Source organism: Salmo trutta, chromosome 33 (genome assembly GCF_901001165.1).
Source record: "Salmo trutta chromosome 33, fSalTru1.1, whole genome shotgun sequence".
Lineage (NCBI taxonomy): Eukaryota > Metazoa > Chordata > Actinopteri > Salmoniformes > Salmonidae > Salmo > Salmo trutta.
The window spans coordinates 27,327,158-27,354,389 of record NC_042989.1 but is presented as its reverse complement, the minus strand read 5'-3'; the positions used below and the strand labels follow the sequence as shown (position 1 = coordinate 27,354,389).

General features: G+C 42.3%; 2 protein-coding genes across 7 annotated transcripts in view; one reads left to right on the top strand and one right to left on the bottom strand.

The window, feature by feature from the left end:
• The window catches only part of LOC115172775 (myelin transcription factor 1-like protein), a 160,146-nt gene extending 138,157 nt beyond the window's left edge, over positions 1-21,989 (bottom strand). For 5 of the 6 annotated variants that reach the window (XM_029730514.1, XM_029730517.1, XM_029730519.1 and 2 more), the window contains exon 1: positions 21,090-21,155. The gene's annotated coding sequence lies outside the window, so the exon portion shown is untranslated. Of the gene's footprint in view, positions 1-21,089; positions 21,156-21,773 lie in introns of those variants that run through there. The other variant, XM_029730515.1, reaches the window with a different exon arrangement.
• On the top strand, positions 17,466-18,374 carry LOC115172098 (putative proline-rich protein 21). Its single transcript, XM_029729282.1, has one exon. It carries the CDS (start codon positions 17,466-17,468, stop codon positions 18,372-18,374), a length of 909 nt encoding a protein of 302 aa, XP_029585142.1.
• Positions 21,990-27,232: the final 5,243 nt, after the last annotated feature.

Below are 27,232 nucleotides of genomic sequence, written 5' to 3'. Positions count from 1 at the left end.
AAAAGGGTTCTACCTGGAACCAATAAGGGTTTTTCAAAAGTTTATCTTATGGGGACAGCCAAAAAAGGAGGGGAGAAGAATCCTTTTAAGTTCCAGATAACGCCTTTTTTCTTCGGAGTGTAGCACTCTACCTATCCCAGCCATACACACGCTCCCTTCTCTCCCTCCCTTTCTGTGTGTCTCTCTTTCTCTCCCTCCCCCTCTCTCTATCAGTGGAAGCTCATCAGAGGAGGAATGGAGGACCATCCTCCTCAGTGAATTTCTTAAAAACATTTATTTTTAAACATTTAAAAAGTTATCCTTTTTAGATGAAACTATACTAAATATAATCACTTCACCAAAGATTAAAAACACTATTTTGCAAAGAAGGTCTATAGTAGCCTCCACAGCACTCTGTAGGGTAGCACCATGGTGTAGCCGGAGGACAGCTGGCTTCCGTCCTCCTCTGGGTACATTGACTTCAATACAAAACCTAGGAGGCTATTGGTTCTCACCCCCTTCCATAGACTTACACAGTAATTATGACAACTTCCGGAGGACGTCCTCCAACTTATCAGAGCTCTTGCAGCTTGAACTGACATGTTATCCACCCAATCAAAGGATCAGAGAATGAATCTAGTACTGAAAGCATAAGCTACAGTTAGCTAGCTCTGCAGTGCATAACACGTTGTGAGTAGTTGATTCAAAGAGAGAGAAAGACAATAGTTGAAAAGTTTTAAACAAATTAACTTCTTCCAAAATGAAGGAGAAGAAAGAGAGAAATAGAGAGAGAGATATATGTCACTTTCAGTTTTGCTTATTTGGCTAGCAAATGCAGCTAGCTAGTTCATCCTACTGAAACATCCTGTTCAAACAGAGGGATGCTATGTTAACTAGCTGGCTATGACTATCCAACACAACACTGGAACTTTTCCAAGTGAGAGTAAGCTTCTGGTTTGACTAATTTAGCACCACCGGGGACCACCGGTGTAACTGCTTACTAACTGTACACTGTAACATTACTCCACCTGGCCGTGCTGCTGCTCCAGTTTCAACTGTTCTGCCTGCGGCTATGGAACCCTGACCTGTTCACCAAACGTGCTTGTTGCACCCTCGACAACTACTATGATTATTATTATTTGACCATGCTGGTCATTTATGAACATTTTAACATCTTGACCATGTTCTGTTATAATATCCACCCGGCACAGCCAGAAGAGGACTGGCCAACCCTCATAGCCTGGTTCCTCTCTAGGTTTCTTCCTAGGTTTTTGGCCTTTCTAGGGAGTTTTTCCTAGGGAGTTTTTCCAAGCCACCGTGCTTCTTTCACATGCATTGCTTGCTGTTTGGGGTTTTAGGCTGGGTTTCTGTACAGCACTTTGAGATATCAGCTGATGTACGATGGACTATATAAATACATTTGATTTGATTTTGCATGATTGTAGCGGGTTTACTAACTTGTTACAGTAGTTCCATTAAAATCACATTTCAAATCAAATTTTATTTGTCACATGTGCCGAATACAACAGGTACAGTTACAGTTAAATGCTTTCTTACAAGCCCTTAACCAACAATGCAGTCTTAAAAAAATACCAACAAAAAAAAGTATGAAATAAGAATAACAAATAATTAAAGAGCAGCCGTAAATAACAGTAGCGGGGATGTATACAGGGGGTACCGGTACAGAATCAATGTGCAGGGGCACTGGTGTCGAGGGAATTGAGGTAATATGTACATGTAGGTAGAGTTATTTAGCTATGCTGACTATGACTTTACTTTAGCAAATATGATGACAACGATGTAGGATGTGTGTAGCGGTTTGGAAAGTTTTTTTCCGCCTGGTCACATACAGCTGATGTGTTGTGCATGAAGTGAGAGGAGGAGAGCACATGTGAGAAGGAATATAACGTGGCTTCTATGAAAGTGATCTGTGTTTATGCGTGATCAGGGGTGTATTCATTCCGCTGATTCTGTTTTAAAAGGTTTCTTCAATGGAAGCAAATGGAACAAAGTAGGGATAAACATACCTGAATTTGTCCAATAGAAACTCTCGTTTGCAACTGTTGGACTAATGATCATACCCTATATCAGCTAGATGCAAGCAAGAGTGTGCAAGGCGGTATTGAATGTCACCTCAGTCCATGTGTCAGTATGTCACCTCAAATTTGTCTCTCGACCTGTGTGCATCTACGTTGTAAACTTTCATTCATAGGCTAGGTTGTAGTAGCCTTATTATGGGTATACTGTTAGTATCATGTAGTAGCCTAAACCTATCACTGTTATATTGAACTGAGTGAACGGAATATGAATGGCAGTCATCCAATATGCTGTAATAGAAATAAGGCAATGCTCATTCTTTTTTTTTTCCTCATCTTAAACAGCACTGACCGCCACTGGTCTGTCTGTCTGTCTGTCTGTCTGTCTGTCTGTCTGTCTGTCTGTCTGTCTGTCTGTCTGTCTGTCTGTCTGTCTGTCTGTCTGTCTGTCTGTCTGTCTGTCTGTTCTGTCTGTCTGTCTGTCTGTCTGTCTGTCTGTCTGTCTGTCTGTCTGTCTGTCTGTCTGTCTGTCTGTCTGTCTGTCTGTCTGTCTGTCTGTCTACCTCTTTATCTCAGCTTGGCTATTTAAAACAACACACCCACATCTCTTCCACAGTTTGCGTGAGGACAATATCAGTAAGTTCTCCCTTATCAGCGTGCGTGTGTGTGTTTGTGTGTGTGTGTCTATATAGAACTGGAAACTGAAACAACTTGGATGACTGATTATCCAATACAAGGCAGAAGGTATAATCTATAAGGAAGTAAGCGTGTTATAGACTGAGTTTATAGACTACATTCAACAGAGAGATTTTATTTCCATCCAACCTTTACTTTGCCAAATTGTCACTTGTAAATAAAACACATGTATAAAACCCATTTTAAGGCCATCCCTCGAGCTCCACCTGTGTATTGGAATATAGTCTGATGGCTGGTACATGTTGTTGTTTGTTTCTACACCAGTCACACTCTTCACACTAGCGTGTGTTAGCTAGCTTGGCTAAAGATTCTACCTCACGCTGCCCGGTCAGTGCAGTGTTAAATGAAACCAGTGGCAGTCTGGTTGTCATGTGTGACCGTGTCGTAGGCCTGCAACAAAAGATAATAATAATGGGTTTGTTTGTTTGGTAAGTTTGGTCATATCTCATTCAGCCAGATGTAGTTCTATCACACAGTAAGATTGCAGTGAAGTAAAGTTTCTAACTCAGAATATAAATCATGTTATCTTTTTTGATGAGGTTCCATGATTGTGTGTTCATTGGAACCTGTCTGCGATAGATTTACCAATAGATTTGTTTCTTTAAACTGAAACTATCTTCCCCCATGGAGGGGTCCAAAAAGTGTCTTGAAAGAAATCAATTGCTTAATATCACAAGCACAATCTCACCAATACAAAGGGAGATTTTACATGTCATAAAAAAGAAGTGCACTCCAATTGTTAACTGAAACAAACATGGCAGGATTCCTCTGTTCAGAGTTTGGTTTGTTTAGTCGAAGGGCAAGCAATAAGTGGTCAAATGATGAATAATTTTTGTTGGCCTATCAAAAGCTCCCTGTCTAGAACCTGCTACTGTAGCATTGATCTGAGCTGTGTGTGTGACTGAGAGTGTGTGTGTGTGACTGAGAGCGTGTGTGCGTATGTTTGTGTGTGGATGCATGTGTGTGTATGTGCATGAGCGTGTATGCATGTGTGCATGTGTATGTCTGTACGTGAAGCCTTGGTGGGTTGAGCCTGTCATTCCTAAGGAGGCTAGCCAGTGCTCCTGTCTTGTCATCCTATGACACCTCTCATTTGCTGCTGTCCTCTGAACCAGAGCTGAAGGCTGGGATCAGGCCACCCTCAGAGACAAAATGACTCAAACACCATCTCGTCCAACATCCCCCCCCCCCCACACACACAAACACCTCTCTCTCTCTCTCTCTCTCTCTCTCTCTCTCTCTCTCTCCCTCTCTCTCTCTCTCTCTCTCTCTCTCTCTCTCTCTCTCTCTCTCTCTCTCTCTCTCTCTCTATATATATATATATATATATTCATATACATACAGTTGAAGTCGGAAGTTTACATACACTTAGGTTGGAGTCATTAAAACTTGTTTTTCAACCACTCCACAAATTTCTTGTGAACAAATTATAGTTTTGGCAAGTAGGGTAGGACATCTACTTTGTGCATGAAACAAGTGATTTTTCCAACAATTGTTTCCAGACAGATTATTTCACTTAGAATTCACTGTATCACAATTCCAGTGGGTCAGAAGTTTATATACACTAAGTTGACTGTGCCCTTAAACAGCTTGGAAATTTTCAGAAAATGATGTCATGGCTTTAGAAGCTTCTGATAGGCTAATTTACATAATTTGATAATTGGAGGTGTACCTGTGGATGTATTTCAAGGCCTACCTTCAAACTCAGTGCCTCTTTGCTTGACATCGTGGGGCTATCAAAAGAAATCAGCCAAGATCTCAGAAAAAAATTTGTAGAAATCCTCAAGTCTGGTTAATCCATGGGAGCAATTTCCAAACGCCTGAAGGTTCCACATTCATCGGTTCAAACAATAGCACACAAATATAAACACCATGGGACCACGCAGCAGTCATACCACTCAGAAAGGAGATGCGTTCTGTCTCCTAGAGATGAACGTACTTTCGTGCGAAAAGTGCAAATCAATCTCAGAACAACAGCAAAGGACCTTGTGAAGATTCTGGAGGAAAAAGGTACAAAGGTATCTATATCCACAGTAAATAGAGTCCTATATCGACATAACCTGAAAGGCCGCTCAGCAAGGAAGAAGACACTGCTCCAAAACCGCAATTAAAAAGCCAGACTACAGTTTGCAACTGCACATGGGGACAAAGATTGTAGTTTTTGGAGAAATGTCCTCTGGTCTGATGAAACCGGGACAGTTTGGCCATAATGACCATTGTTATGTTTGGAGGAAAAAGGTGGAGGCTTGCAAGCCGAAGAACACCATCCTGACCGTGAAGCACAGGGGTGGGGTGCTTTACTGCAGGAGGGACTGTTGCACTTCACAAAATAGATGGCTTCATGATGGAGGAAAATTATGTGGATATATTGAAGCAACATCTCAAGACATCAGTCAGGATGTTAAAACTTGGTTGCAAATGGGTCTTCCAAATGGACAATGACCCCAAGCATACTTCCAAAGTTATAGCAAAATGGCTTAAGGACAACAAAGTCAAGGTACTGGAGTGGCCATCACAAAGCCCTGACCTCAATCCTATAGAAAATTTGTGAGCAGAACTGAAAAAGCCTGTGCGAGCAAGGAGGCCTGCAAACCTGACTCAGTTACACCAGCTCTGTCAGGAGGAATGGGCCAAAATTCGCCCAACGTATTGTGGGAAGCTTGTGGAAGGCTACCCGAAACATTTGACCCAAGTTAAACCATTTTAAAGGCAATTTTACCAAATACTAATTGATTGTATGTAAACTTCTGACCCACTGGGAATGTGATGAAAGAAATAAAAGCTGAAATAAATCATTCTCTCTACTATTATTCTGACATTTCACATTCTTAAAATAAAGTGGTGATCCTAACTGACCTAATACAGGGAATTTTTACTAGGATTAAATGTCAGGAATTGTGAAAAACTGAGTTAAAATGTATTTGGCTAAGATGTATGTAAACTTCCGACTTCAACTGTATACACACCTCCACATATATATATATACACTCACACTCACAATCAGCAGTACACGGACAGCTCTACTCTTATTTATTTTGCTTTTATTTAACCAGGAAAGTCATTGGGAAAATATTCTCATTTACAATAACAACCCGGTCAAGTTAATGGTAAAGTTTGTCGACATGACTTTTGCCATGATTGTTGGAAGTCATAGATAATGTGATTTTAATTTGATCGTGGTCTAATTGTGGTTTAATATGAGCGGCCTTCTGGGCCTTGAAAGAGATGTTATTAATTTCAGTGGAATTCTCTGGTGTTGTAATCAAATGTGAAAATAAACCATCTATCCACTATATGCACAGCTATATTCAACAGTCATTCCTTCTTCCCCCCTCCATCCCTCCTCCTGCCCGTTCATCCCAACCAGTGTCACTTGCCGTTATCAATTACCCATTAGACAGTGTAATATTCACCCAATATTGCCACTGTGCAACTGGGAGATTTTACAGTGATCAAAACCGACAAATCTGATTTAAACACCATGCATAAATAAGAAGTGGGCGCCCTCCCCAATCTAACTAATGAATAATGGATGGATGTTTTCTAATCATTTTCCAATATCGCACCACTTTTCCTCCAGCCCAGCAGGAGGTAGGGAGGATTACTTTTTCATTTCTTTTTTTCTTCTCTTTCCTCTTTTTTTAAAGTAACAAAAAAACACAGACCTCAAATGTAAAAGACAGTTAATGGTGAGGTAAAAATCCAGCAGGGATGTTGGAATGAGCATTTCTGAGAGATCTCAGCAATGCCTCGCTCTCGCTTTCTCACGGCTTCACATTGCTGCCTCCCTCTCAGAAGGCATGTGTAGGTGGGAGGATGGGTGAGGGAGGGGTTGACACTACATGTGAGGCTTCCAGGTGAAAATATTCAAAAATGCTATCCCATCCTCTTTTAGCCATCAAAGCAAGCTAAATACTGATTTTAATAAATGAAAACGCTTCTACTTGATTATCATCAGTGACAACACTCTGGCTTGATCATAATGATATCATGCCTAACTTAATAGTCTTAACTGCCCTTTGTCAAGTTCTCTGAGCTGCATTTGAAGAGTTTATTTCAAAACGCTATATCACATTTGTGTTTTTTCATCATAAATCATTGCTTATGCATACCTTCATGTGTGTGTATATATTATTATTACTGTTCTCAGATTTTTTATTTATAGATTTTAGGTGTGTATGAAAATGTGTTTTTTGGCAAAATGCTATATATCCATTGTTTAGCTGGAATGGAATGTATCCTGTATGTTTCACTGTGATTGATTCAACTACAGTAGCTAGCTATCTTATGTATGCACTTACTGTAAGTCACTTTGGACAAGAGCATCTGCTAAATGACAAAAATGTCAAATGTAAATGTTTCACATACAGATCTCATATTACTGTGTAAATATATATTATTTTTACAATTTTTATATTTATGTCACAAATGTATAATTTATACAGTTCTTTATTAAACAAATGTATAATGGAACACTAGACACTTTAATAATGTTTAAATAATGTTTAAATCATTTACATTTACGTCATTTAGCAGACGCTCTTATCCAGAGCGACTTACAAATTGGTGCATTCACTTTAGGATATCCAGTGGAACAACATTTACATTTACAATTAAGTCATTTAGCAGACAACAACCACTTTACAATAGTACATCTATATCTTTAAAAATAAAATGTATATTTTTTATTTGGGGGGGTGGGGGGGTTAGAAGCATTACTTTATCCTATCCCAGGTATTCCTTAAAGAGGTGGGGTTTCAGGTGTCTCCGGAAGGTGGTGATTGACTCCGCTGTCCTGGCGTCGTGAGGGAGCTTGTTCCACCATTGGGGTGCCAGAGCAGCAAACAATTTTGACTGGGCTGAGCGGGAACTGTGCTTCCGCAGAGGTAGGGGGGCCAGCAGGCCAGAGGTGGATGAACGCAGTGCCCTTGTTTGGGTGTAGGGACTGATCAGAGCCTGAAGGTACGGAGGTGCCGTTCCCCTCACAGCTCCGTAGGCAAGCACCATGATCTTGTAGCAGATGCTACAGATGACCAGATGCAGCAGATACATCTTTACTCATCTCATATGTATATACTGTATTCTATTCTACTGTATTTTAGTCAATGCCACCCCGATTCCCCCGGTACTGCTGCTCATTCCGTTCACCAGCTCCGGAGGTCTACGTCACCAGCCTTCTAGGCGTCACTGAACTGGATCATTACCACCAACCCTGGACTGTTTTGTCTCATTACCCACACCTGGTTCCCATTCCCCCTGATTAGTATGTGTATAATTGTGCCCTCTGTTCCCCATTGTCCTGGTTGATTATTGTTCCCATGTCCCTTGGTATGTGAGTACCTGTGCTTTTTAATTCGGCTTTCGTGCAGCATGTATTGTGCAGCGTGTATTGTGCAGCGTGTATTGTACACTTGTTATTACGGGTCTCGTCCAGTGTATTGTTGTGCATTTGTTATTACTGGTTTCGCCCTGTGTAGTGTATTCCGGGTCTTGTCCCGTGTATTTATTAGAGGTTTTACCTCACTCTTTTGTTTGGGTTACATCCCTTTGTTTTGTATACGTGTTTGTTTTGGGTATTGTCCCCGTGTCTTTTCATGGCATGTTGTATATTTTGGGTGGAGTATTAAACCACCCTACTACAAATTCCTGCGCCTGTCTCCAATCATTTATACAATGTGACACCAACATTTATTAATTCCATTCTTTTACTTTCAGATTTGTGTGTATTGTTGTGAATCGTTTTTAGATACTACTGCACTGTTAGATACTACTGCACTGTTGGAGCTAGAAACACAAGCATTTCACTACACCCGCAATAACATCTGCTAAATATGTGTATGTGACCAATAAAATGTTATTTGAATTTGATTTGATTTATTTCTCTGAGAGTGAGGCAGTTATGTAGCATTTTGTGAAAAACATGATCATTTGTCTCTCTGAATTGAAATCATCAAGTGATAGATTTTAAACAAATACATGTCAGTCATTGAACAGCCCCAACTCATGATTAGATAGTGAAAAACACACCAATCTCTTTTATCATTTCTTTAAACAGTAAAGCTAATTTACAAACATTTCTGAAAATGGATATATAGTGTTTTGGAATAAAGCTCTTCATTTGTTTCCTTAGTGAAAGAAGGCCAAACCAAGTTATGTAAATTATTATTTGCAGGTGCCTACCTGCCCACCTACCTGCCTGCCTGTGTGAAATAGGTCAGTGCAGCTCCTGAAATGGAACAGCCTTCTCACTGTTAATACAATTGTTGGCTTGAATGTTTGCCGGCTAACGCTCCCAATGGCACCACAGGGTCAAATACAAGCAGGCTATTTCCCTCAGAATCATAAATCTGAGTTAACTAGGGAAAATACAGTATATCCCATTCCTGAATAAAATCAGTACATAGGACGGTGACTAATCCAGCTCCCATCCACTGCATTATAACCCAGTCTTAGCCAGTGTAGCTCATACAGATGTGTATGGTAGTGACATATGTGTATGGTAGTGACAGTGGTGTATAGGCGTGGATGCGGAGTGCCAGCCCGACCCTATGCAGGGCAGGTGAGGTGATGAATGGGAGCCTGTTATGCCACGAGGTGAAAGTGTCCATTAATCACTGCTCTCCTCCACTCTCCTGGCTTTTCCATTACCATGCACGCACTCCAACAGGCCTGATTGGTTTTTAATTGGCCTGCCCGCCAGGAAATACATCACGTACCCCGCCCCCCCTTCCCCCAGAAAGCTATGGAGGCGTGAGGCTGCTAGGGCCGCTTCCGTCCCCGAGGAGAGGAGAGGGCTGGAGAGGATAGCAATGTGTTCTTAGACAGATGACCAATTCCAAATCAACACCTATAGCCCTATTCCCTTTCACACTTCTGGTAAAATCTCAAAAGATTGGATAGGTATTAATAATGTGGTAGCTTAATCTTGCCATATAATAGGATTTTATGACCACCTATCCAAATTTGGTGCAGTTTGGTTTCACTCATCAGCGCATTGATTCTTAAGCCTTACAGAAACCTGCCATGAACCAGTGAGGCACACTAGATCCCCCTTTCTCAGAGCATGGAAGGATCAGTATTGACATTGCAGAATTTACCTTGGATTTATCCCATCACAAAACCAGCTGAACCACGTCATTCAGTGATTGCAAGGGCACATCAATGTCTCTTCAACATCCTGCCACTGGTTTACTCAGTCTAGCTCATCTTGATAATACCCACGAGTAACATTAGCTATAGGGAATAAAAATGAACAACATCTAAATAAAAATGGTATGTAAATGTTTAAATGAATCCTGACCACGGCCTAATCGATTTGATCCTAGTTATTAATCATCATAAGCATCGACCTCCTCCATCCTCCATCATTCTGGATGATGTACAGTATGTATACTGTAGTTATATAAATACATTCCTGAGTGTGAATCAGAGAGAGACTGTGTCATGGGCGTGCTCTGAGGGGGGCTAGCTAGCTGGGCTGTAAGCCTCTTTAACTGTCTCCACAGGGGGGGTAGTGTGATCCTCTCCTGGGCCCCTGGGTGGCCTAACGTTAACACGCTCTACAGGGAGGAACACCCTCGACCAGGGGGCTTATTCATCAATTCCCAAACAGACAGACACACTGTCATGTGACCAGGCAATTCTGCCTTGTTTGTGTCAGACAGGCTAGCATGCTAGTGTTAGCCCACGGTCATGCCATCTCACTTTAATAGAGTCACATTTTCACAGAGTAAAACTAGCAGACTTATAATTCTCTATATTTGCACACAGTCATGCTAGCAGACTTATAACTCTATATACTTGTACACAGTCATGCTAGCAGACTTATTTCGCTTAATAGTACACAGTCGTGCTAGCCGCATCCATCGAGCTAGAGTGTTGCTATGTGACCCAACTACTCAGCAGTTGGGTCACATATTTAACCAGGAAAGTCAGTTAACTACAAATTCTTATTTACAATGACTGCCTACCCCGGTCAAACCCGGACGACGCTGGGCCAATTGTGCACCGCCCTATGGGACTCCCAATCATGGCCGGATGTGATACAGCCTGGATTTCAACAAGGGTCTGTAGTGACACCTCTTGCACTGAGATGCAGTGCCTTAGACCGCTGCGCCACTCAGGAGCCCTAAAATAATGTTAGTGTGTGTGTGACTATGTGACCTGCTTCTACTCACCTCAGACAAACTAACATTACCATAGTCATGCTGTCCACAGCACAGCACAGACAAGCTAACTGGCATGTAGCTATATGACCCAGTAGGGTTAGTGTGTATGGAATTCCTATGAGGCTCATTCATTAGTCTGCTTGAGGGTGGGGACATGTGTGACGACCCTCCCACTCTGTCTGCTGTATTTTCTCTCTTTGCTCTTGTTCCTCATTAGGATGCCAGTGGGCGGAGTTGGAAGGGTCGTCAGCTAGATGGGAAACACCTGGGCTCGGGTGTGTCCCAGGATAAAGACAACTCTTCCACAGTCATTGAGGAGACTCTCTCCATGCAGACACTTTGTTGATTTTGGTTGTGTAGTTTTGTGGTTTTTTGGTTATTTGCTTTGGCACCTTTCAACACAATGCATTATTACATTCAGGTATGCAAAACACTCACTTACACTACTGATTACTGATTACACACACCATTGTTAATTACTTAGTTACTTTATTTAATAAATATATATTTTGATACTCCTTGTCTCCACGTTGTCTCCCTTTTGTTGCGAACTCTGAGCCGGTTCGTAACACATGCTACTCCCACACAAGCCTGGAGATCCTTCAACACACTTGCACACACTAGCACACAAACACGCACACACACACACTCCCCTATTCCTATAGTTTAAAGAGTTAAAGATTCATATCTTGGACATGCGTTTCAGTTTCAACCCACTAGAGTGATGCAGTCGTTATTGTAGAGATACAGAACTACTTCTCCAGCTGCCAGGAATATAACTAGAGAAACTGTTAACAAATAGTTCAGAGGTTATTCTGTGCAGATGTTGTTTTGTAAGAAATCATTAAAGAAAGTTTCATTTTCATAGCACAATTACACTCTTCCTACAATAGCGGACCTTTAATCAACAAAATCTATTATTGTATCCAGGCTAGCCAACGGAACTCAATCAACAAAACCAATGTAATTATCTAGAAAAAAGAGATATCAATAGTATTTAAATGAATTGTTGGAAATTGATCAAAAACAAACTTGCTTAATTACTTTTTATACCAAACAAATGTATTGTGATAAAAACTTCAACACTTCCATGTCATGTAACTGTAAAGTAATGTTGCCAAAAGTACCCAGTATGTTTTGAAATCCCACCAGTAACCGATTTTCTCAAATTAAATCATAGTGTATTTGTCACATGCTTTGTAAACAGCAGGTGTAGACTAAAAGTAAAATGCTTACTTACCGGCCCTTTCCAACAAAGGGCCGGTAAGTAAGCATTTTACTGTTAGTCTGCTGAGAGAAAAAATAGAAATAATAGAAAAATAATACAAGGAATAAATACACAATGAGTAACGATAACTTGGCTATATACACAGGGTATGTGTTCAGGGGTACGAGGTAATTGAGGTAGATTTGTACATATACGGTAGGTAGGGATAAAGTGAAAATGCAACAGGATAGGTAAAAAACAGTAGCAGCAGCATATGTGATGAGTCAAAAGAGTTACTGCAAAAAGGGTCAATGCAGATAGTTAAGTAGTTAACCAATAGCTACCCAGACTAACTATTTGGCAGGCTTCTGGCTTGGGATTAGAGCTGTTCAGGGTCCTGTCTATGACTAGGGTGGCGGGATTCTTTGACAATATTTAGGGCCTTCCTCTGACACCGCCTGGTATAGAGGTCCGGAATGGCAGGAAGCTCAGAAGGCTCTGTCGGGCCTTCTCCACAACTATGTTGGTGTGTGTGGACCATGATAATTATTTGGTGATGTGGACACCGAGGAACTTGAATCTCCCAACCTGCTCCACAACAGCCCCATCGTTGTGGATGGGGGCGTGCTCGGCCCTCCATTTCCTGAAGTCCACGTTCAGCTCCTTTGTCTTGCTGATGTTGAATGAGAGGTTGTTGTCCTGGCACCACACTGCCAGGTCACTGACCTCCTCCCTGTAGGCTATTTCATCATCGTCGGTGATCAGGCCAACCACGTTGTGCCTTCAGCAAACTTAATTGTGGTGTTGGAGTATCGTGCGCTGCCATGCAGTCGTGGGTGAAGAGGGAGCACAGGAGGGGACTAAACACGCACCCCTGAGGAGCCCCTTGTTGAAAGTCAGAGCGGCGGATGTGTTGTTGCCTACCCTCAACACCTGGGGGCGACCAAGGTACTTATTGATGGAGCCAAAGCACAGATTGAGAATCTGGCTGCACATTGTAATTCACGGATACTAAAGATAAAACTCCAGATAAACAACCTAGGTGTTATTTTATATTCTGAAATCAATTTCAAATCACACATTAGGAATGTGGCCAAGAATGCTTTTTACCACCTGAGGAACATTGCCAAGGTGGGGCAATTTTAAGGTACTTCTTTTTGTTTTTAAATCAATCCTCAATTGTGCACCCCAATACATGTCAGACCTGTTTTTAAGTTATGTACCCAGTAGGTCCATCAGGTCCTCTGGCACTGGTATTTTAACTATCCCAAGGCCTAGGGTCAAGAGAGGCAGACTTAGTTATTATGCCAGCCAGCCTCTGGAATAGCCAGCCAGAGAACTTGAGGGGGCCGAAACTGTGAATGATTTTTATAATTTTTTTATCCTCATATTTGTTGTGTAGTAAATATTTCAGTTTTTATTCAATTTTTTTCCTGTGAAGCACATTGCGTTGCATTCCATGTCTGAAATGTGCTGTATAAATAAAGCTTGATTTGATTTGATTTGATTTGAAGTCCAGGATCCAGTTGCAGAGGGGGTTGTTCAGTCCCAGGTTCTTGAACTTAGTGATGAGCATGGAGGGCACTATGCTGTTGAACGCTGAGCTACAGTCAATGAACAGCATTCTCACGTAGGTATTCCTCTTGACCAGGTGGGAGAGGGCAGTGCGAAGTGCAATAGATATTGCGTAATCTGTGGATCTGTTGGGGCGTTATGTGAATTGGAGTGTGTCCAGGGTGTCTGGGATGATGGTGTTGATGTGAGCCATGACCAGCCTTTCCAAGCATTTCATGGCTACAATGAGTACTACGGGGTGGCAGTCATTTAGACAGGTTACATTTGCATTCTCAGGCACAAAGACTATGGTGGTGTGCTTAAAACATGTACTGTAGGTATTCCAGACTGGGTCAAGGAGGGGTTGAAAATGTCAATGATGACACTTGCCAGCTGGTCAGCGCATGCTCTGAGTACGCGTCCTAGTGAATGTTCACCTGTTTAAAGGTCTTACTTACTACGGAGAGAGAGATCACATAGTCATCCAGAACAGCTGTTGCTCTCATGTATGGTTCAGTGTTACTTGCCTTGAAGCAAGCATAGAAGGAATATAGCTTCTCTAGTAGGCTCACATCACTGGGCAGCTCCTGACTGGGTATCCTTTTGTAATCCATGATAGTTTGCAAGCTCTGACACATCCGACGAGCTTCAGAGTCGGCGTAGTAGGAATCAATCTTAGTCCGGTATTCATGTTTTGTCTGTTTGATGGCTCGCCAGAGGTCGAGTATTGTCCCGTTCCTTGAAAGCGGCAGCTCTAGCCTTTAGCTCAGTGCAGATGTTGCCTGTAATCCATGGCTTCTGGTTGGGATATGTACGTGTGGTCACTGTGGGGATGGCGTTGTCAATGCACTTATTAAAGAAGCCAGTGACTGATGTGTTAAACTCCTCAATGTTATCGGATGAATCCCAGTCCTGTAGCTTAGCATCAGCTTCATTGGACCACTTCCGTATTGAGCGCATCACTGGCACTTGCTGTTTGAGTTTCTGTGTGTGGAGTAAAGGTGAACTAGAGTTTTTTCGTCTCTAGTTGCACAGGTGACATGCTGGTTAAAATGAGGTAAGACGGATTTCAGTGTCCCTGCATTAAAATCCCTGGCCAGTAGGAGCGCCGCCTCTGAATGTGCATTTTCTTGTTTGCTTATGGCCCTATACATCTGTTTTAGGGCGATATTAGTGCCAGCATTGGTTTGTGGTGGTAAATAGACAGCTACAAAAAAATCTAGGTTTTAATTATATTTTCTAACTCAGGTGAGCAAAACCTCGAGACTTCCTTAATATTAGAGATCGCACACCAGCTATTGTTAACAAAGACACACACCTCCCCCATAACCTTACCCGAAGCAGCTGGTCTTTACTATGCATTAAAAAAATAGCTAAATGTATATTATCCATGTTCTTGTTCAGCCACGACTCCCAGAAACATAGGATATTACAGTTCTTCAGGTCCCAATTATAGCATTGTCTCGAATGGAGCTTGTCCAGTTCGTTCGCCAAGGGAACGGAAGGTAGAGGCAGTTTATTAACTCGCCGACGTAGTCTCGTCAGGGAGCCCACTTGTTTGCCTCTCTTGCATCGTCTCTTCCTTTGTTGAGTCCCAGGGATTAGGGCCTGGCCCGGAATGAGCAGTACATCCACAGCTGCCGACTCGTTGAAGTAGAAAGTTTCATCCAAATCTAGTTTAGTGTTCTCTGTTCTGTTGTCCAGAAGCTGTTTTCTGTCGTAGGAAATGATCGCGGAAATATTATGAACAGAAAAAGTTAAGAGCAGTGTAAAAAATAATACACCAACTAGCAAAATTGGTCAGGAGCCCGTAAAACGGTAGCTATCTATTGCAGCTCCATCTTCATCTGTCTGGCCTCCTGAGACTGTTCTGATTATGTGGGATCCTTGAGATGCTGAGGAAGAGGGTGAATATATGAGATGAGGGATGGGTACAGGGAGGGATGGAGGGACAGCCTGGTCTCATAGACTAGACGTAACATAGTAAACGTTAATCCGAGAAAGAAATGAGTATGATATGTTACCTTTGGTATGGTTATATAAAACAGAAGGTTACTTAACCCTTTACACTCGTGGGACTTGGCCTATGTGGATAGGGCTAAATTGCAATGTTTCTTACAGAAGAAATATGAAAAGCAGATGCATAACCATGGTAGCAATTGAAATAAAACAGTTTGGAGATTATGGAAAAAGATTAGACCAATGGTTAGGGCACAACAGCTCACCTGAATCCAAACATTACATTGATGATTTTATGTGCATTTTACATTTACTGTACTTTTTTTTCACTGCATTTGTTGATAACGAAATTTGAAAATATTTTGAATACATTCAGTAACATGATAATGTGAGGTAGGTGCAACATAAGACAAAAATCTTACAAGGGTTTGAGTGAGAGGACTATAACTGGTGTCTCCAAGTGACCACACTCCTCTCCGAAGTGTGCACAGTTCCTAAGTAATTGCAATGCACTTTTATGACTCAAAGAAAAGTCTTCAACTATAAGGTGCTTTTTTTGAGCTGTCCTAGCTCTGCCATTGAAGAACTAGAGCAAGCACATTTGTAGGTTCAGTTGGAACACAACCCTGCATCCCCACCATCACACAATTACTGTTGTTTACGCAGTCCAAAAATGGTCCATTATAAATCGCAAGTGGGAAACAAGTGGGAATTATTTGAAAGCTTGTTCTATTGCCAACATGACCAACTAAGTTGTAACAAAAATGATATTACAAGGTTAGGCTTTCACAATACAATTCAGTGAAACAGATTGTAATTTTGGTGCGCATAGAAAGGAGTCATGAGTGGATTCAGGTACCAGCACATTTCCTTCACAAAAGACAAACATAGACTCATTCTGTTCAGAACAACCCAGGGTATTCCACCATGTCGTCTTGTAACTGTACATCAAACAAAATTGACACTGTATATGACATTAATTTTATGCTATGGAAATGTGACGTGCACATTTGGACTCATGAGTGTTTGGCTTGCTTGCATGACATCAAAGCGGTATTTATTATAATCCTCAATGTCTCATCTTTCAAAATACATACAGCATTTCCCGTTCTCAGAAAACAAAAACCGAAAGGAGGGTCGTTGGTGGGCGTATAACGTGAACGTCTAGAAAACCAACGATTGAGTGTTCGACTCTCATTACGGACATCTTTTGTAATTTTAGCAAAAGCAACTTTGCGACTACTTAGAATGTTAGCTAACCCTTCCCCTAACCCCCTAACCCTGACCTTAACCCCTTTAACATAACTCCTAAACCTAACCTTAACCCTAAGCTTAACCCCTAACCACAGCTAACATTAGAATTAGCCCCCTAGCAACCTAGCTAACATTAGCCACAACCAATTGGAATTCGTAACATATCATACGAATTGTAATGTAACATATCACATAAAATGGAGGATAGATATCCACAAATTAATAGATACCATACCATATGTATCATAATAATTTCAGTTTGCTATGCTACGTCTACCCTTGAGTCCAGATTGGGAGGGAGGGGGTTCCCGGGAGCTGGTCGCATGAGAGCCAGGGAGGGTGCTATCCCTCTATAATTTAATCACATTTGGCTGTCTCCCTGTCCTCAGCCTGCACGACAAAGCAAGTTAGGCACCGTGGTGACACACACACACATACAGAAACAGACACACACACTCTCTCCCGCTCTCTCTATCCCCCCTCTCTCTCCCGCTTTCTCTCCCCTCACTCTCTCACCAACACACTCATGATAAGCAAAACATTTCTTTCCTCATCCTGACACCAGAAAAGTATACAGAACATCCCTTCACCATACAGCCTCAGCCGGTCATTATGTCAGAACATCCCTTCACCATACAGCCTCAGCCGGTCATCATGTCAGGACATCCCTTCACCATACAGCCTCAGCCGGTCATCATGTCAGAACATCCCTTCACCATACAGCCTCAGCCGGTCATTATGTCAGAACATCCCTTCACCATACAGCCTCAGCCGGTCATCATGTCAGAACATCCCTTCACCATACAGCCTCAGCCGGTCATCATGTCAGAACATCCCTTCACCATACAGCCTCAGCCGTTCATCATGTCAGGACATCCCTTCACCATACAGCCTCAGCCGGTCATCATGTCAGGACATCCCTTCACCATACAGCCTCAGCCGGTCATCATGTCAGAACATCCCTTCACCATACAGCCTCAGCCGGTCATCATGTCAGAACATCCCTTCACCATACAGCCTCAGCCGGTCATCATGTCAGAACATCCCTTCACCATACAGCCTCAGCTGGTCATCATGTCAGAACATCCCTTCACCATACAGCCTCAGCCGGTCATCATGTCAGAACATCCCTTCACCATACAGCCTCAGCCGGTCATCATGTCAGAACATCCCTTCACCATACAGCCTCAGCCGGTCATCATGTCAGAACATCCCTTCACCATACAGCCTCAGCCGTTCATCATGTCAGGACATCCCTTCACCATACAGCCTCAGCCGGTCATCATGTCAGAACATCCCTTCACCATACAGCCTCAGCCGGTCATCATGTCAGAACATCCCTTCACCATACAGCCTCAGCCGGTCATCATGTCAGAACATCCCTTCACCATACAGCCTCAGCCGGTCATCATGTCAGAACATCCCTTCACCATACAGCCTCAGCCGGTCATCATGTCAGGACATCCCTTCACCAAACAGCTTCAGCCGGTCATTATGTCAGAACATCCCTTCACCATATAGCCTCAGCCGGTCATCATGTCAGAACATCCCTTCACCATACAGCCTCAGCCGGTCATCATGTCAGAACATCCCTTCACCATACAGCCTCAGCCGGTCATCATGTCAGAACATCCCTTCACCATACAGCCTCAGCCGGTCATCATGTCAGAACAATCCCTTCACCATACAGCCTCAGCCGGTCATCATGTCAGAACATCCCTTCACCATACAGCCTCAGCCGGTCATCATGTCAGAATATCCCTTCACCATACAGCCTCAGCCGGTCATCATGTCAGAACATCCCTTCACCATACAGCCTCAGCCGGTCATCATGTCAGAACATCCCTTCACCATACAGCCTCAGCCGGTCATCATGTCAGAACATCCCTTCACCATACAGCCTCAGCCGGTCATCATGTCAGAACATCCCTTCACCATACAGCCTCAGCCGGTCATCATGTCAGAACATCCCTTCACCATACAGCCTCAGCCGGTCATCATGTCAGGACATCCCTTCACCATACAGCCTCAGCCGGTCATCATGTCAGGACATCCCTTCACCATACAGCCTCAGCCGGTCATCATGTCAGAACATCCCTTCACCATACAGCCTCAGCCGGTCATCATGTCAGAACATCCCTTCACCATACAGCCTCAGCCGGTCATTATGTCAGAACATCCCTTCACCATACAGCCTCAGCCGGTCATCATGTCAGAACATCCCTTCACCATACAGCCTCAGCCGGTCATTATGTCAGAACATCCCTTTACATGCAGTCTCAGCTGGACAAAATGTCCCTTCAACATGAAGCCTCAGTTGGACATCATGTCAGAGCAGCCCTTCACATGCAGTCTCAGCTGGACAAAATGTCCCTTCACCATGCAACTTCAGCAGGACATCATGTCAACATTTCCCTGACTCACCCCAGTTCTATAAAATGTGTACATTGTGTACTGCATATTGAGATCTACATCCCTAAGGCTATGGGAAAATATAAATTAGCTATCTAAATATGTAATGTAATAATCCAGCAGCGACATGATATATTTTTTTTTCTGGAACCAATTTGATTTCCATTTCTAAATAGCCAGATTATAGAACATTTGTAGACAGAATTTGTGCATTCATCATTATTCCCCCCCCACAAAGTCAATTGTTGGTAAACAAAAAGAGGAGACAGGAACACAATTATTTCAGTTCATTTTCAGATTTAGAGCTTTTTTGTAAAGGTCTGTTTTCTTCACCCAGAGAGACATGCTGCAGTGCCTCAGCCTTCTGCTCTGTGCCATGGTACCATGGTGCCACCCACCAGTGGCACGACAATGGGCCTCAGGATCTCATCACGGTATTGCTGTGCATTCAAATTGCCATCGATAAAATTCAGTTGTGTTCGTTGTCCGTAGATTATTCCTGCCCATACCATAACCCCACTGCCACCATGGGGCACTTTGCCCACACGTCTGCTATCTGCCCGATACAGTTGAAACCGGGATTCATCCATGAAGAGCACATTTTTCCAGCGTGCCAGTGGCCATCGAAGGTGAGCATTTGCCAACTGAAGCCTGTGCCGACGCCGAACTGCAGTCAGGTCAAGACCCTGGTGAGGATGATGAGCATGCAGATGAGCTTCCCTGAGCTTCCCTGAGGTTTCTAACAGTTTGTTCAGAAATTTTTCGGTTGTGCCACAGTTTCATCCTGCAGGTGAAGAAGCAGGATGTGGAGATCCTGGGTTGGCGTTGTTACATGTGGTCTGCGGTTGAGGCCAGTTGGACCTACTGCCAAATTCTCTAAAAAGATGTTGGAGGCAGCTTATGGTAGACAAATGAGCATTTAACTCTTTGGCAACAGCTCTGGTGGACTTTCCTGCAGTCAGCATACCAATTGCAAACTCCCTCAAAACTTGAGACTTCTTTGGCAGTGTACTGTGTGACAAAACTGCACATTTTAGAGTAGCCTTTTATTGTACCAAGCATGAGGTGCACCTGTGTAATGATCATGCTGTTTAATCAGCTTCTTGATATGCCACACCTGTCAGGTGGATAGATTATATTGGCAAAGGAGAAATGCTCACTAAAAGGAATGTAAACAAATTTATGCCCAAAAATGTAGAGAAATAAGCTTTTTGTACATGTAGAACATTTCTAGGATCTTTTATTTCAGCTCATGAAACATGGGACCAACACTTTATATGTTGCGTTTCTATTTTTGTTCAGTATAGTTAACCATGTATGAGGATTCAAAACAGTGCAACACTTTGCCTCGGAAATGTAACATATTCTTTCAATGTTAGCTGCATGCTATAAAGGAATAATAACAACATAGAGCATTCTAAGGTTTGTTAAGGCATCAAATCTCCAAAACAATATAAAACATGAATATCAACAATATGAAAATCCAACAAAAAGTAAAAATATTCCAGAAGGAGTTCAACACTCTACTTGCCTTTCAATCAAACAACAAACTCAGCTAAACAAAGCTTGGCATCAGAGATTCCAATGTAAAGCACAATATACAGTGAATAAACACTTAATATCAAAAATCAAAATATCTAGATAAGCTGAGACTCAGCATTTCTAAGCAAGTGTCATACTGCATAGTTCACTATCTTAACTTCTAAGTAATATCCTCCTTCAATTTTAGCTATAACCCTCTTTTGACAATCTACTCTTATCAAACTTATCATTGACAGAAGCCAAAGCACTCACAAGAAGATTGAAAGAAGAAGAGTAACCCACCAGTCTCAGAATGCAGTCTTCTCCCAAACTTTTTTATGCTCCAGTATGTCCGTCCTCTTTTCTTTCTTTCTTTCTTTCTTTCTTTCTTTCTTTCTTTCTTTCTTTCTTTCTTTCTTTCTTTCTTTCTTTCTTTCTTTCTTTCTTTCTTTCTTTCTTTCTTTCTTTCTTCTTTCTTTCTTCTTTCTTTCTTTCTTTACTTATCTTTTATCCCACTCGTTCTTTACCCATCACACACTCACACTGCTCCCTGCAAACTTATCATGTCCTCCTGTATGCAAATAATTTTGACTTGAGAGTCGGCTGGAGATGAGGGAACAAGGGAGAAAAAGAGGAGAGGCAAGAGATAGAAAGAGGAAGAGGGAAGGAGGAGAGAAGATAATGGTTAAAGGCAGGCAACCAATGGGCCTGGAGCTTAATGGAAAAAAGGAATGAGGGCAGCACCAATGAGGCGAAGCAGAAGGGAGAGAGAGAGATGAGGGAGGAGAGGCGGCGAAGGGAAGGATGGCGAGAGAGCGCACAGCCGAGAGGAAAGAGCGAAGGAGAGAGTGGAGTGGCAGACAGAGAGCGAGAGAGAGAGGGAGGAAAAAGAAGCAGAGGATGTGCGTTGCAGGGGCTAGGTACCCCAGTGAGACGGAGAGACTGCAGAAGAGAAGAGAGGGAGAGAAGGAACAGTGTGTGGCTTACCGTAGTGTAGATGGCATTCTCAGACAGCCACGCAGACAGTCTCCTCACCCAGCGAGACTCACACAGCACAGCACACCGTACCAAGACTGATGAATGACAAAAACAACAAAGGAGAAGAACACCAAGCCGCCTGGTACCCTAAAGCAAGCATGCGTCTGTGAGTGTATGTGTGTGTGAGAGTGTGAGTGAGATCATGTTCATGTGTGTGTGTGTGTGTGGGGGGGGGTACGTGCTAGGAGGAGAGAGAGTCTTTCTTTCTCTCTCTCTCACTGTGTATATGTATGTATTTGAGAAGAACACATATCCCTGTTTCTCTCCCTCTCCCACAATCTAGCTCTACTGCTCTCTCTCTCTCTCTCTCTCTCTCTCTCTCTCTCTCTCTCGCTCTCGCTCTCTGTCTTGCTCTCGCTCACTCTCTCTCTCTTGCTCTCGCTCTCTCCCTCTCTCTCCCTGTCCTACATGTATTCAGGGCTGCAGACAGTCTGCTCCCAGCGTCAGTTCTTCCCACGGGCTCTGGGTCTCAGGAGGGTGGGAGGGGGCGGAGGGATGGAGGTGGAGGATGAAGGAAAGGGAGGATAAATGGAGGGGGATGGGGCGGGGCTTGCATGACGTGTGGAGCGCTGTGGACTGCTGTATTTAACCTGGGAATCTACAATGTGCCCATGTATCCTCCAGGAGGAAGCCAAGATGAGCTCCTCTGGTTCAAGATACAATATGTGGCTGTAGTTCAGCTGTATGTGGAACCGAGAGCAAGGAGATTGTAGAGTAGAATGGAATACGGGAAGGCTGCTGAACTGTAGTGCACACGGTTAATTAAGGCTGCTTTCCTGTCTGGGCTTTGAACTATGGTGAGCAGCAGAATGGTGGAGGAGATAAATTAGTTGGAAAGCAGGCTCGCTGTGTTCTCAGCCAACACACTGACAGCCAGGGAGTCAGAAGAACCTATTGGCTAAAACCTAGGACATATTTACAGTAAATCATGTCCTGCCGTAGAGTGCTGACATTCATAGTCACTCTTGTGTGAATGAAAAGGGAATAACAGCAAATACATTTACATTTTTCCCAGATATGCAAATTAAGGTATGCTAATTTGGTCCCTGAGACATCATCATAATTAGATTATGAGTTAGATTCATTTCGTACCGGACAGAGGTGCTAATTCATTCATTTCTACTGGTGAGTTTGAATGACTTGCCAAAGTAGTGTTGAAATCCAGAGAGAAGCCTTGGGACAACGACAGTGGTAATACCATGGGAGAAGGTAGGCTAGATTTTATTCTTTTTTTTTGTTTCAATAGTTACATTGTTTATATTCTAGACATAGTTATATGAAAATACATAAATACAAGAGAAAACAAAACACTTATTAAATGAAAATACCTCAAAATACAAAATGTGTGAATCTATGACAGAATTCTGTTTTGATCCCCAAAATAACAATGAACAAATCATGCTATATAAAGCCACATTTAGCAGAACCAACAATCAGAGAGCTTTCTTTAGTAATGCTGCCAGGCTAGCAGTGAGTGAGACGAGGCATGATAAGTACTCCAGTGGATTGGGACATGGGCTGCCCTGAGGGGGCTCAATATTAACCATTTCAAATTCCTATTTGGGTATGTTAATGCCAATCGAGCACAATTAATTTACTTTGCATTCAGTTGTCAAAAACAAACAAACAAAAGGGAGAAAGGAAAAAATGTGTGCATTTTTGAAGATAATTAATTTTACTGAATTAATAATCACCCCATCAAATCATGAATGTTTAATATGAATTAATATGTTAAAGCAGGGGACTTCAGCATGTCAATATGTTAAAGCAGGGGCCTTCAACATGTCAATATGTTAAAGCAGGGGCCTTCAACATGTCAATATGTTAAAGCAAGGGCCTTCAACAATGTCATTATTTAAAAGCAGGGGCCTTCAACATGTCAACATGTCAATATGTTAAAGCAGGGGCCTTCAACATGTCAATATGTTAAAGCAGGGGCCTTCAACATGTCAATATGTTAAAGCAGGGGCCTTCAACATGTCATTATGTTAAAGCAGGGGCCTTCAACATGTCAATATGTTAAAGCAGGGGCCTTCAACATGTCATTATGTTAAAGCAGGGGCCTTCAACATGTCAATATGTTAAAGCAGGGGCCTTCAACATGTCATTATGTTAAAGCAGGGGTCTTCAACATGTCAATATGTTAAAGCAGGGGCCTTCAACATGTCAATATGTTAAAGCAGGGGCCTTCAACAATGTCATTATGTTAAAGCAGGGGCCTTCAACATGTCAATATGTTAAAGCAGGGGCCTTCAACATGTCAATATGATAAAGCAGCGGCCTTCAACAATGTCATTATGTTAAAGCAGGGGCCTTCAACATGTCAATATGTTAAAGCAGGGGCCTTCAACATGTCAATATGTTAAAGCAGGGGCCTTCAACATGGGTGGGGGGGGGCTCTAATTAATTTAGGAAATCTGTTCCAAATATTCCCATACATAAATATATGTAATCAAGGTGTGAAATGATTATGTCTTTGTCAAATACTATATCTGTTTGGGTTGCAGTGTACAAATGGCTGAATTTAGTTGGGAACTGCTGTATTAAATCAACCAAAAACACATTTTCATTTTCAACCCTTTTCCTTTGCTCTGGAGGCTAGTGAACACATCAACATTGAGGAGAGTTAGCCTCTGCCAAGTCCCCAACAGCTGGATGTTCCGGTTTTCAGGGGAAATGGAACGAGAGCCTGTGACGCGGATTTTGCTTTTGGACATTTTCAAGGCGACACTCAATCTTAACTCCTCCTCCACTTTTACTGGATTGGTTGAAAATGGCAGAAGAGAACCTACCCCAACCCTTTCCTTTCGTCAAGACCAGTATGTAGGGGATCTAGTTTCAGCCATTTATTTTATGCCTGCTATGGTAGGTCAGAGGAGAGTTAATCAGAATCTCTTCATTGAGTTGTGGGTTTTGATTTGTAGACATGCTGTTATATAAGGAGATCCATCTGCATTTCAGTATTCCTCGGTATGGTAGTAAGCTATACAGTAGGTCTGTCTCAAGTTGCCTCAGACACCGGGAGCGCTGGGCACACAGACGAGACAGGAGACGACGGTAATTGGCAGTGGTGCTGGACAGCTCGCAGACAGCTCCCAGTGTTGAAAAGGACAGACAGGAAGATTGGGGAGAAACCAGCGTCACGTCACCACGTCAAACTCTAGCCGTGAGATTGTAAGAGGGGGACGAGAGAGAAATAGCAGGCAGTACTCACGAGAGGTGGGAGAGAGCTATTGACTGGGTGAGGCAAGAGGAGTAACGGACAGTCAAACCACGGACCAATAGATTGGATCCAAATCCCTCACGTAATCACGTTAATGAAATTAATCAGCAAATTAGCAGCAGTCAAATGTCAGAACGGGACACGGAAAGCTGAGGAGAAGTAATTAATGGAGCCGAGTGAAGGTGTAAGGAGGCAGACCGGCTGGAGAGGTGTCTAAGGTGCCAAACATCTGGACAGGAGGATGGTTGACAGTTGCAACTGGTTTCATTTTTATTTTCAAACAAAGGTAAATTACTTTTTACATGCCAGAATCCCCAAAATGAATACACTTCAAGTTGCTATTACAAACATAATTATAATAAACTCAAAGGAAACTGAACCCTTGTACTACATTAGCTTAGTATTTTAGAGTAGCATAGGCACTCCAGCTCTGAATGGCCTTGGCTGGTCCGTCAGGCTCTTTACATCATGACGATGTGGAACAAACCATTTTACCCATAAACTTCAACATTTACCCGTGTACATGTTACCTCATTGTACTTTTCATGCATTTATCTTTATTATTTATACAATGCTGACAAATAATATCAAACTTAATGACTATTAATTACGTCTAGAAATACAAACAATCACTGTCTTGGACTAGCCCACCGTCAACAGTGGCGGGAACTCATTCATAAAAAGGGTCTGAATGCGCCTTCACTTCCGTTACAACACCCAGGATGAGACGAAGCGAATGGAATGCACATCACGGTAAGTACACAGCTCAGCTTCTGAAATACAAACGCAGTTAACAGCCAGATATTCACAGACAGAGCACAACATAACGACTCTTAACAATGTTACGTGATTGGTCTTATCATGGACCAGAGATTGCTAAAATGGGTTGTTTGTTCTGTTACAGCTTGCTGTGTGTCTTTCCGGGCTCCCAAAACATCACACTTACGGCACTCTGCTGCACATTACACACTGGTGCTCAATAAGCTATTAACCTCTCTAGGGTCGGCGGGACGAAATCGTCCCACCTACTCAACAGCCAGTTGAATCCCGTGGCACGTTATTCAAATACCTTAGAAATGCTATTACTTCAATTTCTCAAACATATGACTATTTTACAGTATTTTAAAGACAAGACTCTCGTTAATCTAACCACACTTTCCGATTTCAAAAAGGCTTTACAACGAAAGTAAAACATTAGATTATGTCAGCAGAGTACCGAGCCAGAAATAATCAGACACCCATTTTTCAAGCTAGCATATAATGTCACAAAAAACAAAACCACAGCTAAATGCAGCACTAACCTTTGATGATCTTCATCAGATGACAATTTTAGGACATTATGTTATACAATACATGCATGTCTGTTCAATCAAGTTCATATTTATATCAAAAACCAGCTTTTTACATTAGCAGGTGACTAGCATGTGACTAGCATTCCCACCGAACACTTCCGGTGAATTTACTAAATTACTCACGATAAACGTTCACAAAAAACATAACAATTATTTTAAGAATTATAGATACAGAACTCCTCTATGCACTCGATATGTCCGATTTTAAAATAGCTTTTCGGTGAAAGCACATTTTGCAATATTCTAAGTAGATAGCCCGGCATCACAGGGCTAGCTATTTAGACACCCAGCAAGTTTAGCACTCACCAAAGTCAGATTTACTATAAGAAAAATGTTATTACCTTTGCTGTCTTCGTCAGAATGCACTCCCAGGACTTCTACTTCAATAACAAATGTTGGTTTCGTCCCAAATAATCCATTGTTATATCCAAATAGCGGCGTTTTGTTCGTGCGTTCAAGACACTATCCGAAAGGGTAATGTATTGTATAACATAATGTCCTAGGTGTGTCATCTGATGAAGATCATCAAAGGTTAGTGCTGCATTTAGCTGTCTTCTGGGTTTTTATGACATTATATGCTAGCTTGAAAAATGGGTGTCTGATTATTTCTGGCTGGGTACTCTGCTGACATAATCTAATGTTTTGCTTTCGTTGTAAAGCCTTTTTGAAATCGGACAGTGTGGTTAGATTAACGAGAGTCTTGTCTTTAAAATGCTATAACATAGTCATATGTTTGAGAAATTGAAGTAATAGCATTTCTAAGGCATTTGAATAACGCGCCACAGGATTCCACTGGCTGTTACGTAGGTGGGACGATTTCGTCCCGCCGACCC

Coding starts and splice junctions, on each gene's coding strand:
- LOC115172098 (XM_029729282.1), top strand. CDS start 17,466: ATGTCAGAACATCCCTTCACCATACAGCCTCAGCCGGTCATCATGTCA.